The following is a 16,484-nucleotide window of genomic DNA, read 5'->3' on the forward strand; positions in this document are numbered from 1 at the left end:
GCAGCAAAGTTTTTTCTTGCTGCTCTTGTTGTTGTGCATGTGAGGATCCAGACGTTAGGATGTAGCATGCAGCATTGCTGTGTCTATCAATAAGCTTGTTTACAAATGCCTCATACTTTTTTTTCTATGTTGACTATAAAATCCTTCAAAACAAGTTTGTTAATTGTGAAAGAAAGCGAATTTCTCCTTCTTTGTAAGCTCTTCCTGTCATCGTCCTCAGGTTTGTTGTTGTTTTGGCGGTTTTGAATTCTTTGCGAATTGCTTTATTGTTATGCCTGAAGTTTTGATTTTGTTGGATTTCTTGGTTCCTTTTTGGATTTCTTTTTTTTCAGGTAATCACAAGCTTTATTTCCAGTGACATCTTTGAAGCTTTCATTTCTGTTTTTAACTAGTGATGAGTTTCAGTTTTGCTTATTCGAGTACAGTGAGCTCAGAAACCAGTCTGACATGCCTGGAGTTCTGTGACATGACAAATAATTGTGATGCAAGCAGCCATCAGGAGATGGTTATACTGGTCATAAAGGGATGGGCTTGGCCAACAGAAATACTCGGCTAGGCTGTGATACATAGTTGGTGCTAAAGAGCCAAAGACTGCTGTTACAAGGCGGACTGGATCCATGCTTTCATATTATAGATGCCAAATTCTGACCAGGCAAAGTCTCCAATCATCTGTTGTCCAATGTTGGTGAGCATGTGTGAACTGTAGCCTCAGCTTCCTGGTGGTGCCCGGTGTGGTTTTCTGCTTCTGTAGCCAATCTGCTTCAAGATTTGATGTGCTATGTATTTAGAGATGCTCTTCTGCATAAATTGGTTGTAACAAGTGGTGATTTGAATTTCTATTTACCCCAAATCACAAATCTGCCTGGTCAGTCTGTGGCATCACCAGGGGATCTTTTACCCAGTGAACTGCCGCTCGCTGCATATTTCCTCTTTTTCAGAGCATTCTGTAAACTGTAGAGAGGTTTATGTGGAAGTAGATCAGCGTCTTCTGAAATACCCAGAGGAGTAGTAGCAGAAGTAGAGTTGCTGCTACGTATTTGGCTGATTAGGTACCTAATAAATTGACCAGATTTAGGGTAGTTTAGCTAATCTGAAAGGAAACTGATTGTATCCTAGAGCAACAACAAATAATACCGTTTCACTGCATATTTATTTCAACACAATACAGTATATACAGTTTGAAAATTTTTGCAAAACCTTGAAAAAAAATGGGAAAAAGGACAAAGAATTGGCCCATAGGAACATCACCAGTGACTGTTCTCAACATTAACATTCATATAGCACTTAACTCAAATGTTTAGCACAGAAAATGCATTGAAATGTTTCCAACTAAACATACAGAAAATGCGATAAATTATATACAGAACCTTCTGAATAGATACTGAACATACCCAGCTGTTCGATACAATAAATAGATTTGTAGGATACTCAAATTTTTAAAGGCAGCAGCAGAAGTAAAAAAACAACCGAAAGAAAAAACAGTAAAATGAGAAAGTTTTGATTGAAACTGTCACCACGTTTTATAAACTCAGATCATTTTACTTAAGTTAGCATCTAGTGATCTGTTGTTTTTCTCCCAAAGTGTCGATCTTCAGATAGTAGGCAGTAAAAAAAAAAAAACCCCAAACACTTTACATCACACTCTGAACAAGCTGAGATAGTAGCACTACTGTAGGCTGGATTCTCCAAGGACACGTTATACAGCTTTTTAAAGTATACACACAACTCTCTTTCACACTGTCGCACATGTACACTCTGAGTCATTGAGTTTATGGAAAGGACACTGATGGGCACAAAGCGCATCCTCAATCTCTAGCTAGCTTATCGCCACTGCACGTCTTAGCATCAGAGCTAGCAGGTTTGATGCTTCAGTATTCTCTGGAAACACCTCTGCAGTGTATATAAGATGGATGTGCATGGCATCAAACAATACAGCTTGCATATAACAAATTGCAACTAACAAATTAGTTCCTTTGATATGATGTATAATAATAATAATAATAATAATAATAATAATAATAATAATAATAATAATAATAATAATAAAACATTCTGGACAGATTTTCCTATGACACCAAACCCACACAAAGAGGCACAATTAGTTAGAAAACTCATTTTTGTGATGCACAACACGGGTAACTGTAAAGCTTCTCAGTTTCGTTGTGACTCCTGTATGCGTGTGTATACGTGTGCATATATAGGGCGAGAGGGAAGCTGGAAGTAGTAAAAGAAGATGGAAAAATTTGGCATTTGAACATTTTCACTAAAGAAAAATCTCCAAAGTTCAAGGTATGTGAGACACTGAGTGGACAATCTGGGAAAAGGGGAACATTTGGGAAAGCAACACCTTCTTGTCCAAATCTTGAGCCAAAAAAAGTCTGACAAGTTTCCAGAAACAAAATCCAAATGTCCAAAGTCATTTTTAATTTAAGCAGTGTCCACAAAATCTTTGCGAGGTGGCATAAATCAGAGAGTTGTCACTGTTTGTTAGAGAGCTGCATAGCATCGTGTGGTTCCTTCCCTGACTAGAAGGCTCACTGAAAACTAGGGAGAGCAGAGTAATGCTGATTCCACATGGAGACAAAATGACTTAATAAAGTATCTTCCACTCTGATGTAGAAAAATGGATACTGCCCATTGGCAGGTGCTCGGTGGTTTTCTGTGCTGCCAGTAAATACTGGCTATATCCCGTCTTTGTGGGTCAACCTTTCAATCAAGACTCACAGTTCTTTTCTTTGAATACAATTTGGTTGCTCAGTAGACCATCAGCTTTCACCCATCCACTGCAGCATTCTCAAGATGCTCAGCTTGGAGAAATGGCCTTTTTCAGGCTGTTTGTATTACTGCTAGACTTTCTGATATTTCCATAATAATAATGTGTAAGGTGGAGCAGCAGTACCAGAGTGACTGACTGTTTTCTTTATAAAAAGGCTCATCTCTGGCTGTATTTCTCATCAATTCAAGCACACATATTTTTGCATGCCCTCCTTCCCTTTATGCATTCTTCTCAATGTGATGTTTTTCTCCCAGTACTTGCCCTATAGAAGGCTGTAGATGGCTGGAATGGTGTGTATATCTTGAGATCTAAAAAGACCCGAGCTAAGATACATCTGTAAATACGGTAAAAAAAAAGAAGAAAAATCATAAAAATTGAAAGCTAATAGAAATGATTTGCCACACAGCAGCTTGCAGAGGATGCAGGGCAGATCCAGCCTTTCATCAGAAGTCATTTTCAAGGAGTCAGCTCAGGGAATAATGATGTATCAGTGGGGTATGTGTTAGATTTTTTTTTCCCTCTTTGGTGAGCAACTGCAGAAAAATGTTTAGCAACGCAGGCCAACGGTGCAGCTCTGCTGGAGATCCCCTGCACCAAACTTTGAATAGGTAAGATTGTTCTTCCAGATGATTCCTGCACTCCCATATGTGAGCATGCTAAACGTTGGCCCCGTTCGTGTGGCAATGGAAAGTATCTCCTGATGGCAAACAGAAGAAGCAAGTATGGGAATAATGCAGCTGCTGTAGAAAAACAGCACTGCACGGAGCAATTTCATTTCTTGTTCATACATCAGTTTCTATTACTTCACTTGTTCACTATTGGGACCTGATTCTAATTTTGAAACTCTTTATATTCCGTCTGAAGTTTGACAAAAATCTGCTCCATGTAGTTTTCTCACAATTGAGAAAACCTGTTTTGGAGTGAATGGAGTTCAGCTGTTGAGCCGTAGCTGATGAATCAAGAACTCCACTGCTGTTAGTCCTCATTCAGCAGATATGCAGGTAATAGATGTCAACAGCATTACAAAGACATGAAAAATACATTACGATCTGCCTTTAGTCAGCACCATGCTGACTAAAGGCAGATCGTAATGTTATTTTGCTTTTCACACTTTTTATAAACTGGGAATGGGGGAATCTGAATGGGAAAACTGAACAGACAGGAACGGACACTTTACACTCTTCAGAAGATACATCCAAGTGTAAAATATAGATATATAAATATATATCTTTACTGTACTGTGAGCTGTGTTTTTAAATGCTAAGTTTAGATCCTGACTAAACTTAAGAGGTCTGACTCAGCATGCGACTACTAAGAAGGGGTCTGTCAATAAATTTCCTGCATTCATGACTGCATTCCAAACTTTGGTCAGCAACTTTTTAGCTAATAGTGGAGAATCAGTCCAACTTATTCTGTGCTGTTCTTTGATGCAGACAGATAGAAAAACAAGGTTTGGATATGTTTGCTAACCGTGTACAGGTTTGCATTATTTTCAGTGAGCAGTCGTGGGTAACTGAAAACAGATTCCCAGCAGTTATTGAATGAACTGCATGTTCTTGTGCTATTTCCACGATGGCACGAATCAATAAGAAATACATTTTTTAGTATGAAGTCAGCATGAGCACTTCAATTTGCATCTTTTTCTGCCAGCTTGACCACAAGGTTGGGAGGCTAAATAGAACTGTTCCACATGTTGAGAAATTCACTAGTTTGCACACTAGTTTGTCTGTGGAAGGATACAGCCAGTTTTGCCAACTTAGCGACTTTGTCGCTATATTTAGCGAGTTTTCAGACCCCATTAGCGACTTTTTTTCTAAAAAGCGACTAGCGACAAATCTGGCGACTTTTTCTGGTGTCATTGGAGACTTATTTATGACGACTTTTTGACGTGAAAACGCGTATCGCTCTTACTCTCAACAAGCAGCGGTGCCGCCGTGGGCACCCCGCCCGTGCCAAAGCGCTCACGGGCGGAGGATAGTCCTCCCCCCACTGCTATCAGGGCAGGTGATGTTCACACCTGTGCGTCCAAACTGCAAATGAATCGCGCATGAGCGAAGCCGCTGCTCCGCACTGACTGTAACGCAGTCAGTTCTTCTTTTACTGTTATGCTGTTTTGTGGATCAGGTTTAAAACTACTTATAAACACACACACAAAGTAACTCCACCAGAGTGCCTATTTCGGGTCACTTTTGCCGGTCTAAGCCCGGATAAAGGAGCAGGGTTGGAATTGTGACATTAAAAAAAACAATAATTGCTAAATTCGTAATTCTAAATAAATTCTAAATGCATTTAGGACATTTTTTACTCACTTTATGTCTCTTCCACGATGTTATTTCTCTCTCCAACAATGTAGCTTACAATTATATTAGCATGACCAATTATGCAAATTAGGCGATGACGTCATTTAGCGACTTCTAGCGACTTTTAGGACAGCCAATAGCGATTTTCCTTACTGAGGAGTTGGCAACACTGGATACAGCTAACGTGGATCAATAGCAGACCATGACAACTGGATGGGGAACCAACTTTGCCCCCTCCCAGCAGGGGACTTTCGGATCAAATCACTTCCCAAACACCCTATACATATTTGGAAGGATATATGCATAGTACACTCAGAGAAAAATGTAGTTAGAGTTATAAAAGTGCAAAAATATCAGGAGAGGCATTTTCTCTTGGTGCCAAAGTGGATAAGTAAAATCACCACACAGTAGGAAAGCTGACTGTGAGCATACAGTATTCTCAACACGTTTTTGTGTGTTTTTGCAATATTTGACTGGATGAATTAGTTGACCAGTTGAAGTATAATTGTGGAATTCAGCTGAGGGGACACAGCGACTTTACTAGGTAAGCCTGGACTCCCAGAACCTGTTCATAACGTTGATGCTGGCTACAGCTAGCAATAAACTTAGCCTTTAGCTTAAAGATACATGGTGAAGCGATGGCATATAGTCCTGCATGTAATCTAATGTTTTTATAATCAAATTTTACAGGTAGGTACTTGAGATTTAGAGGTACCTTTGGGCACATGCTGTTACTCCTATGCAAGCCTTGCTATTTCTCTCCATTTTCAGCTGTAATGCTAAGCTAAGCGACTACGGCTGTAGTGTCAAATTTTCAACATTCTTGGTAAACTATGTGCGATGGCTGAATTTCTCAAAATGCCAAAGTATGCATCAAAGTAAGAAAGAAAGCAGTGCTCTTTCAACATGCTGCTTTTTAAAATGTTTAAACCATGTCAAACTTTGTGGAGTGCCGTGGAGCACAGGGTCTTACTCAGCAGACGAACTCTGCAGAAAGTCTTCATTAAGAATTTAAATCCATCAAGAGTTTTAGGCATTTAAAAATATTTGAGCCTTTCAAGGGGGGTTACTAATTTAGGCAAATATGATGGGTTAGAACCAAGAGACTGCCAGATATTTCTCTTCAGATGGAGTTCAAACAGCTGCATGATGCAACACCAACATGGCAATGATCTGTTGTCCAAACTCAAATAGTGCATATGTATATATTTTACACATTTCTGGAACTCTGCTTAATCTCTTATCTGAGTTTTTGAACATGGACTGATTTCTACTACTGTGCAGCATGTGGGCTGTCTGGCCTTTCAGAATTCAAATCATTATGCACATGAAAAGAGAGTGCCAACGCAGAGTTCAACACAAAGTCACTTTATTAAGTTGAGGGGGCAGCTGGAGCAACCGAATGTGGGAGCTTCCTGATCAGGGTATCTTTTTTTAATCTTCTTTTTCAAGTGGATGCTGCCTCTGCTTGGGAAGATCGGACAGGAGTAGAGGGAGTAAGAGATGGCAAAGTGTCTCTGTATAACCCTTTCCTGGTATTTGATCATCTCCATGCTCCAGAAATCTTTTTTTTTGTTTTTGTTTTACACACTTCTGTCCCCACTGTCTGCCTGCTATGAGGTCACTCACAGTAAAACGTAATTTTCCTCCAAATTAAGAAGAGAGACACTCAGGGATGGACCTCTGGCTGCATTGCTATATGAGGCACAGATCAGTGGTGGGTGAGTTACCCTCCTCTGCTGTCGGTGCTTTGACAGTGGAGTCTGTCTGTTGAGCTGAAAAAAGTGTGTAAAATGACTCTCAAAGGCATTTAAAAAGTAATTTTAATTAATAAATAAATCTCCATCTCCTTAGCATGTGGACTCCAGGTCCTTTTATATACTGATCACTGTGGAATAAGATGTTCTGACAAAATAAAGAGCCAATATTCATTTTTTTCTTTGTGTTTTTAAAAAGCTTCAGCAGAAAAGAAAAAAAAAGCATGAGGTGTCAGTGACATAAAGAAAATATGGCATTACACTAAACATTTTGACAGCCCAGAAGACTGTTTGAGGGCAAGTACCGGCACATCCAATCCTAGGAGGTCACGGCACCAACCTGATTGGCAGCTTCCTTAAAACACACTTTGTCTTCTTTTCACAGGCTTCTGTAATCCTTCAACACAGGGTATCAAATTGGTCTTCAGAAGTATCAGAAGTTGGCATTTCTCAATGAAAGATGAATGTGTGTGTGTTTGTGTGTCAATTTGAGATGCCTTTCCAAAGTTTGTTGGTGCCTCCTAATAACACATCTCTTGGTCATTTCCTGATTTCCTTCTGCCTCTATGGTTCATTTGGTTTAACAGAGGTGTTCCTTTAGTAACAGTCAATAATTAAGTTGCCCTGCTGGCCTCTGTGCATCTCCTCCACCTCACTGTAGGTTAGTTACTACACCTGAACATAAATGTTCATGCAGTAAAGGTTCGTCATTTTCATCATTTCATCATTTTCGTACAGCCACTCTACGCCAGTTTTGTGAATTCAGAGTCCCGTTCCTCTTTGCTGCAGCTGAGAGAGACCGCCTTAGGGGAATGAACCTTGCTGATTTCTTCCAGGGCACTGGCCAGAGAGTCCAGGTCCCCAGAATCCGGGTGCTGGGCTTCCCATAGAGTCAGAATCACTGATGACGGGCTCTCCTGACATGCAAAGTAGCACAAGTTCCTGCAGAACAGAAAAAATCGAACATTATAATATTGGCGATCGATAACAACCAAGTGAAGTAGTAATGAGGCGATCACTTTGCAGTTATTATGCCAAAGATGCCAATGCAAATCACTAAGGTAATTTTGCTTGTTCTAAGTACATATTTTTAAAAAAGGCATGATGAACAAAAGATGAGACTAAAAAGAGGAGTCAAAGCTGCAGCAGCTGGGATATCCTGAGCTTTGTGCCTGAAATTGGTACAGGGATTTGGGAATATTCAGTCTAATCTTTCATTAGACCCTTCTTGCCTTCGAAATGGCAAATTCCTTTGAGCTTGTGTTATTTACAATTGAACATATCAAACATATCAAGTGTTCAAACTGAGGCATTTTACCATCCATTGATCCATCCATCCAATTCAGGGGCTGGCACATCTGAAAAGGCACCATCAGTGCTAAAAGGTATGTACAGGTTTTAGAGGAAAATATGCTCCCGTCTAGGTTACAACCTTTTCAGAGGAGGTCGTGCATACTGCATCCATACATCACAACTTTGTAGCCTGCTTGCATTTCAGACCTTTCACCAACTGAAAATATTTGGATTTGATAACTATTATAAATCCTCTATTAGACAAGAATAGATATTTAGATAGATATTTACAGACTGTTAAAAGAAGAGGGGATGCTACAAAGTGGTAAACATGGCCCTGTCCACACTTTTTTGTCAAAGTGAGTCAAAATGAGCCAATATTTGTCTTAAAATGGCACATTTCATATGTTCCACTTTTAATAACACGGGCTTAAGAGAATCATTGCATTCTGTTTTGATTCACATGGGTTTGTACGATCCTTTAGGGGTCGCTACAGCAGATCATCTGCCTCCATCTCATCCTATTTCTAGCATCCTCTTTTGCCACACAAACCCTCTGCGTGTCTCCTTCAACAACTCCATGAATCTTCCTCTTCAAGTCCTGCCTGGCAGCTCCATATTTACCATCCTTGGATACATATAACTCTTATTTTTTAAACAATGGTAACAAACAATAAAAAAAAACAATACAACACACCAGTAGAACAATAAAATTAAGCCACACTTTGTTGTGTGGTTTATGAGAAAACAGGTTTTAAATTCAATATCCACCTATTTTCTTTCTCTGATGTTGTTACAGCACCTCTCCAAGAGAGTGCACTGTTTCATTACAATGGGATTTCATTTGTTGCCTTCTCCCTGTCTATGCCAGTCTACTTCCCACCTCAGTATGCTGATGTTCCCACACACTTAGAGAAATAATTACAATCAGCTTAACTAGGTAGAGACATTCCCTTTAGATGCTTCCTGGTGTGTTTGGATGGGTAGAAAAAGCTCAGAAATCCTTTTCCCCATTTCTCAGTCACAGGTGTTTGTTTTCAGACTCAGCTGAAGCGAAATTCCATAATCACACAGTTTCCCGTCATAGCTTCTTAGTGAACTTTTTCCTTCTCATGTTTCTCCAACTGGCAAGATGGAGAGTGTACTCACTGTCAGTACTCTCTTCCTCAAGTACTTGATGGAGCTGGGTGCACAGATCTTCGTGGCTATAAGCACTTGATTATTGACTTCTCCTTTGAAGCACAAATAGAGATCACCCCATCACCAAACAACTGAAATCCTGCACAGCCTACGCAAATAACTGACCTGGCACAACCTCTCGAGAGGGCTGGAGGACGGAGCACATGCAGAGATGCTGCTAATGAGAAGTGCTAACATGAACACATTTTCTTGCCAGAGGCTGGCCTGTCAGCAGTCGGAGACCTTTCTTCAGATTTCTACAAAACACTGCATCTCTTCTCTACAGTATTCTGGCTGTGCCTAACATTTCTCCCTTTCTCTGCATGTGTTTTACGATCTATAATGAAATTGGCGGTGTGGCATGTTATTGAAGGCTGGAGAAGATCATTTCTGACGTGGTGTCTAAATTTCAGATTTAAACAAAAGTCTTCACAGTGGGAACAGTGTTTACATTATGGAACATTTTCTATTTTCTTCCTTGGACCTAAAGTAAACATACCTGCTCTTTTATTTGACTCAGCAGTATGTAAATGGCAGCTGAGGCACGAGAATGAAATGCAGCATTCAGAGTGTTAAAACTCAGACCTGTCTATGTGGAGCTTTTGAGCCAGGAGCTGCCAGTCCTTCCCGTTGGCATTTGCGGTGTCAAAGGTGGTGCTGATCCGCTGACGGATGGACAGGGGGATTTTAAAGGCCCTTGACCCTGTCTGGGAGGTGATGGTACAGTCCGACTGCGTGAAAAAGGGAACCACTCCCTTTTCATTCTAGTAGCAAGACAAAAAGTAAGAGATGTCAGGGTGATTTGATGCAAAAAGTTTCCCCTCCTCAACGTGAAGACAAGGACTTTGCAATCTATAGATGAAAAGCTCCCTGAGAGGCTCATTAAGCAAGCTCTTAAATCAAATCAAGAGTTATTCAGCGCAGTAAAAGAACCTAGGCCGCATGACTGCCCACACACCACGCCTTCTCTGAGTGCTACTCACCTCCACTACAGACGTGTAGACCTGTAGTATCTGCTCCTTGCCCGTGACCTGTCGGATGCTGATCTTGCAAGAGAGCTGTGACGAGGAGTGGCTGTATCGCTCCAAAGTGAAGGCACACTGCAGGGGATGCTGGTTACTGGCCCACACCTGAGAAAAGGAGAACTCCTGCGGAGCGAGGCGAGACGGGAGGGCGGACAGGACGAACATAATGATGAAAGGATTAGGCTGGTGGAGACAACACACTCATTAAATCCCCACTAAAGACATTTGTTATTTGAATCCTGCTTTGCCACCCGCTTTGCTGTTTACATGATTAATTAAGACTGAACGAGCGGCCTCTTTAGCCAATCGATGATGTTGCCTAATCAAGAAGTCTACCCATCAGAAGGAGCACCGGTGGGTGTTAGAGCCCTCAGGATGTAAATACGTCCTGCTAACCATGTGTAAAGGCTACAATCATTAGTGCAAAAACTTAATTACTGCTTGAGAAAAAAATGCTTAAGTTACAGATGCACGAGCATTCTTAATAAAGCAACTAAATACCAAACTTACCTGAAAGTCCAGAGATGGTCAACATAACGACACGACTGCCGTCAAACACTTCATTAACTTATTTTTAATTTTCCACATTTTAATACTCCTAATACAAAACCCATACATGTAACTGCAACCTGTTGGATCAGGAGCTGTGCTGTGATGATGGTATTAGGGCAGCTCGCACTACATTTCCTCCAATAACTGAAAAAACTAAAAGTAACAGAGCTATGCAATCCAAAAGTTCCATTTCACCTTCAATTACTAACTACTGTGTAACCCAGACAGTGGTGCAGTAAGAACAGGTCAAAAACACTGTTCTACAGATGAATCATCCTCTCTTCAGATCCATCAGACAGTGGGACAGACTCTTATAAAAGCCTCCTTTAGACGAGAGTAGTGTCTGAATGAAAGCCTGTCGTCGTCTTCCCTGCAGCACCCTCTCACAGCGGCTCTTCCCTGAGAAATCCTAGTTAGTATACTTGGGGCATTATGGCAGGCTAATTCTGCTAATAGGATGTCACTGGTGGGATAAACATCACGGGGGAGAGCAGAACATGCAGCATGGAGACCCCAAGGAGGATAAGCATGATATGAGAGTGGGTGTGTGTGTGTATATGCCTTGCCTGGAAGTCATAATTAAGTTTGTAAGGGGGTGTGTGTGGGCGAGATAGCCAGCCGTAGTGATCCCCTGCTGTGCCCTTGCTGCTGTCCTCTGGCTTTGATGTGACCAAATAAAAAACAGGGAAGCTGATGAAGGTGCACAGCTTCCTTCATTGTGCATGACCGTGACAAGCACTGAACATGCACACGCAGTTAACACATGTCCTGCTTTTGACTCGAAACGATAGAAAACAGAAAGTGCCTACCTGGCAGGTGGTGAAAGGCTTGATGCTCCAGAGCAACTGTGGGACATCCTGGATGGATACCTGGAGGCTGAAAGTGTTCGCCTTAAACAGCATCATTTTTGGCTCCTCCAGCAGCCGCCCGCCCCTGCTGCGCTCGCCCACTGCCACCTCCTGATAAGGAAAGGTGTGACATGTTTTTTTTCCAGGGGTGGGGTACGGGTTAGCAAAGTACAGGAAAAAAGGTTGTTAAGTGTCAGTGTGTCAGGAAAAAGACATAAAGACAAAAGAACACAGATTTGAAAACATGCACCAATGAATCAGAGCCAAAAGTTCAAGTTGAAAAAGGGAAGAATGAAAGAAACTGAGAACAGCTCAAACAATTAGTTGATTCAAATTAATCATCAACTACATCAACCTTAGTCTTTGTCTTTAACACTGAATTAAGTCACTGTGGATTTTGAACTGTTGGTTGGAGAAAATGAACAATTTAAAGAAATTTGTGAATATTTTCTGACAATTATTGACCAAACAGCAATGGTCTGATGAAAGTAATCTCCAGCATTAACAGTCAGATTTGAACTAGAACTTTTAAGCTATTTCCCTAAAACCAGTCTGAAAAATGTGACCAAACATTATATTTATTTTTCAAATGGAAAAAAAAATGGAAGAAAAACTCTGTTTTTTCCCCTGCCAGACGGGCTTGCACTCTTTTAGAGCAACTGTGACCATGAATGTAAAAACATCATTTTTATGCTTTCAAAAAGTGCCCAGACTGAGTGGGTACTAAAAATACTAAAAGCTCCCTCAAAGCAGAGAGAAAATTCACAATAACAATATTAATATGCAGAGTGACAGGAACTTACTGTGCTCCACAAAAAAAGAGACAGACTGTGTAGGTTCCCCATTTATTTAGGTGTGGATAGGTAAGTTAACAAATGAATGTCGAGGGAAATAACAGTGGGAATGTCTAGTGCATAGCCCTGAGACGCAATGACAGCCGCTGACATAACAAATGCTTTTCTAAGCTTTCAAAGCAACTGCCTTTAGCTGATGTTTGTTACAGCTGCTCTCTCTTCAATCTTCTTTCTCCAGGTAAAATGCCCAAAAGGGTTTCAATCTGGTGAGGTCTGAGTTGTCACTGATAAAAGCTTTGGTTTCACAGCCAGTGTGTTTGGTGGCCATAGTCTTGTGAGACTGGGAGAACTTCTTTGTACGCAGTCAGACAAAATTTATCTTCAGATTTCATCCTGCTGCTGCCGTCATCTGCTGCATCATCGATAAAGGCAAATGAGCCGCTTCCAGAGGCAGCCATGCTCTGACACGATCCGTGTTATATTGATGCGGTGAAATAGTTTGTCTTTCTCCATACTTTGGCTTTCCATCACTTTAGAAATAGTTAATTATTGATTTATTTATTTATTTTTGCAAGAGTCTCCTTGATGCTGCTTTCACAGTCTCCTCTGAGCAGATTGTGATGCTTCTGCATTCTCGATGCTGACGGAGATGCCACTGTGTCAAGGTTTTCATCCGCAATCGCTGTTTTGGTGGGCAACCTGTTTATTAAGTCCACCACAGCTTTCCTTTCTGTTTTTGTCTTAAGACCTTTCCACAATTGATCTATTGCATCTGCTGTACTCCTCAACATTTTTTTTGTTTTCTCTTGTTATAGTGTATTTTTTTAAAATTCATGGAGCATTTTCTGGGTGCTCACACTGATGTATGCCTCCCAGCATTCTTAACAGATAAAAAGAGAGTAAAATGAAGGGTACACAGCTGCTGCCACCTTTTACGTGTTAACGATGCATGTAGTTGGAAACATCCAGGGTAGCGACTCACAGCTGACTTTTGCACATATGAACAGAGAGACATTAGAATGGCTAATTGTATAAAATTGCTAAAATATTCAGGAGCTTTCAGAGCCAGTCTCTGGAAATTTATTCGCCTAAAGCAGCAAAAGCATCAAATTTCACTCTGTTGTTGAAGGGCTCTGTATGCGTGCATGTGCTGGCGTGTGCTCGACTTGCATGTTTGTGTTTACATCTTCTGTATCTTGGATTTGCAGGGAAGGGTGGGAAAAAGAGCACAATGCAAACGACACAGGCTGCCTTGAACCTGATCGATTCCTGCTTCAAGCTCACAGGGGAAATTATTTGTCGTATGGAGCACAAACAAAGGCAAAAAAAAAAAGAACAAATGAACAAATAACCAAGTCTGACTGATGGAGAGGTGGAGTAAATTGGCTCTTGGCACCTACATCCAATTTCTCTTTGTTCACTTGGAATTCTGCCTCTAGGGTGGAGCCAAAAAATTCAAGCAGGCCTAGTGGCTAAGGGACAGCTCTCAGCACAACTTCAGAATAATTTAATTAAAACAGGAAAGAAACAATCATTGAAAAAGTCGTGTTTTAAACTGCAGCATCTTTTAACAAAGAGGTACATTTGTACTTTTGAGTCTGGCTTTCGCTGCGAGGAGAAAGGCAAACTTTTCATCACTCAAGAGCACACCAGTGAACTTGTGCACCATCTCAGACTGTGTCTGATTCTAAGACTCGTCACATGGAATGCAATACTGAAACACATTTAATTAACAGAGAGCAAATTAAATTACTTAAAGAAAGGGCAGAGACGCAACCTTGAAGCATCTGTTGTCTTTGTAATTAAAAGTCCCTCTTTGTCTCTTAGTCATCAGGCATCTCCCAGCGGCTATGTTACAGAACATATCTTCAGTGGAGCACAAAAGAACTCTTCCAGACAGCAAATCTTCAAGACAAAACCACCAGCAACTTTCCAACTTTAAAAATGGCACCTTCTTTTAACTTACAATTAAAATACATTTAATCTCCAGACCTGATCCTGCACCATTAGAAGATTTGAATTTCATCAAAAGGGGAAGATTTTTATTAGTGGGACACCAGAAGCCTAGGCTCGTTAACTCTTTTTTTTATGAAGGGTACTGTCATGTGTGATCATGCTATAAAATTCAGGCATTTTATTTGTTTAAAAGGCAGTGAGAGTTAGAGGTTTTTTAAAATTCATCTTTTGGGCTTTTTCTGTTATTACATAGTACAGTGAACAGGAAGCAATAAAGAGAGAGGGAGCCACCGAGGGCTAACAGGTCAAAGTGGTCTACATGTAGGTGTAGAGGTGAATTCTCTTGAACTTCTTATTCTTGAACTTTTCCTGTAGTACTACCACTAACTTTACAAGGGAAATACTTTGAATTTGTTACTTTAGTTATAACTCTGCAGGTCACCATTAATCTGGTCAAAATTTTTGATTCTCCAACGCTCTGTTTAGCTAAATATTAGCATATTGGAATGATGACATCAGCCTTAAGCTAAATCACAGCCGCGTTGATGTTCAGCAGCCTTTATATGACTTCATGTGTACCACTGAGACAAGTTTGGCCATTTCAAACAAAACAGAGTTTGTCTTTTCTTTGTGTTTTCTTTTTATTGTGTGCTTCTCTTGATGTTGCATGAAGGGAAAATCATGAATCTATTTCGTTTTTGTGAAGTTAAGCAGTCTTATTACCATTTGAATGCAGTTCAATGAGTATGTCAATGAATAAGTGAATACGTCATAGGTCAAAGCCACTTCAGTACGTACAACAGGAGGAAAATGAGTCAACCTTCAAAGGCACTTTAGCTTTTTTTTTTTTTTTTTTTTTTCTTTAGAATTAAGTGAAGGCATGTTCATTTTTGATGTTGTTTAGGCTGCCTTCAGATCAGTAACACATTCAGCCCTTTACTAGGTGGAACTGTCACTTTCAGTTCAGAACAAAACTAGCCTGCACCTGCACTGCACAGGAGCTTAATAACTCAGCAGCAGGCTGTTTACATCAGACTTATTAGATTGTTTCTGTCACTTTCACAGTCTTTAAATAGACAAAGAAGACAAAAATGGAGCATACTGTGTGTCTTTGTGGAGCATCCAATGGCGCTCTCAGCCACTAGTTAGTGGTGCTCCACTGATAAAATCAACTGAGTAATCAAGTGGCAAATGTAAGTATGTGAGTATGCTAGTATGAGTTGAGGTTTATTGATAAAATTATTAATGTAGGAAACACCTACATTCATATAATGACCAAGTATATTCCTGATCTTCATCATTTCTCTCTTCCCTCTTACCTGAAATGCATGGGGTGTGTCGTCCACACAGTAAACCCTGAGGGTGAAGCCCAGAGAGTTGCTGGCATCCGGACTACCAAACACAGCCAGCCTCAGACGCTTGCCTGCCTCCTGATTCAGCGGCTCCCCCACCAGAGCGTAGCGACCTGGATGCTCCAACAGCACATGGCACTTCTGGGCCTCCAGCAGACAGTAACAGGAGGTGCTCTCCTCGTCTATAGACATCACTTCCTTTGGTGGTAGGGACATAAAAGGAGACTAATTTAGGTCCAGGATTAAATGTAATATGCTTTTTCTTACTTTGGTTATATTATGCATATATGCACACATGATCCGCTGCATTGGTGAATACACATATTAAACACGGCCAGAGTTTCAAACACTGATATTTGCATATCTTCAAGTAAGCCATGTGAGTCAAATGCTCTGGCTACAGAATGTTTGAACACTCCAAGTCACACAGGTTTTTTTGACTCTTGGCTCCGTATGATGTCAATGAGAGCAGATAGCTCTGGCTGTGAGTAGAAGTCTCACCCACCTGCTGCTCAAACCCTCTGTTTGCAAGGGGTAGTCAGTCGGAAAAAAGCTTGCTTAAAGGAAAAGTGGAGGGAGCTAAAACAGCTTGTTTCAAACAGAGGATTAACTGAGGGGCTGCAACGAGGCACAGTATAAGTTAAATAAGTTT

At 40.7% G+C, this 16,484-nt stretch overlaps 1 protein-coding gene across 2 annotated transcripts in view; it reads right to left on the reverse strand.

Annotated features, from left to right (window-relative positions):
• Nucleotides 1-1,131: 1,131 nt before the first annotated feature.
• The window catches only part of LOC146513980 (netrin receptor UNC5D-like), a 268,872-nt gene continuing 253,519 nt past the window's right edge, over nt 1,132-16,484 (reverse strand). For both annotated transcript variants that reach the window (XM_085168964.1, XM_085168966.1), the window contains 5 exons: nt 15,800-16,030; nt 11,692-11,841; nt 10,289-10,453; nt 9,891-10,069; nt 1,132-7,775 (listed from right to left, as the gene is read on the reverse strand). In XM_085168964.1, coding sequence (XP_085025090.1) covers nt 7,577-7,775; nt 9,891-10,069; nt 10,289-10,453; nt 11,692-11,841; nt 15,800-16,030 — 924 coding nt within the window. In that variant the 3' untranslated portion in view covers nt 1,132-7,576. The remainder of the gene's footprint in view (nt 7,776-9,890; nt 10,070-10,288; nt 10,454-11,691; nt 11,842-15,799; nt 16,031-16,484) is intronic.

Source organism: Neolamprologus multifasciatus, chromosome 7, assembly GCF_963576455.1.
Source record: "Neolamprologus multifasciatus chromosome 7, fNeoMul1.2, whole genome shotgun sequence".
Taxonomy (NCBI): domain Eukaryota; kingdom Metazoa; phylum Chordata; class Actinopteri; order Cichliformes; family Cichlidae; genus Neolamprologus; species Neolamprologus multifasciatus.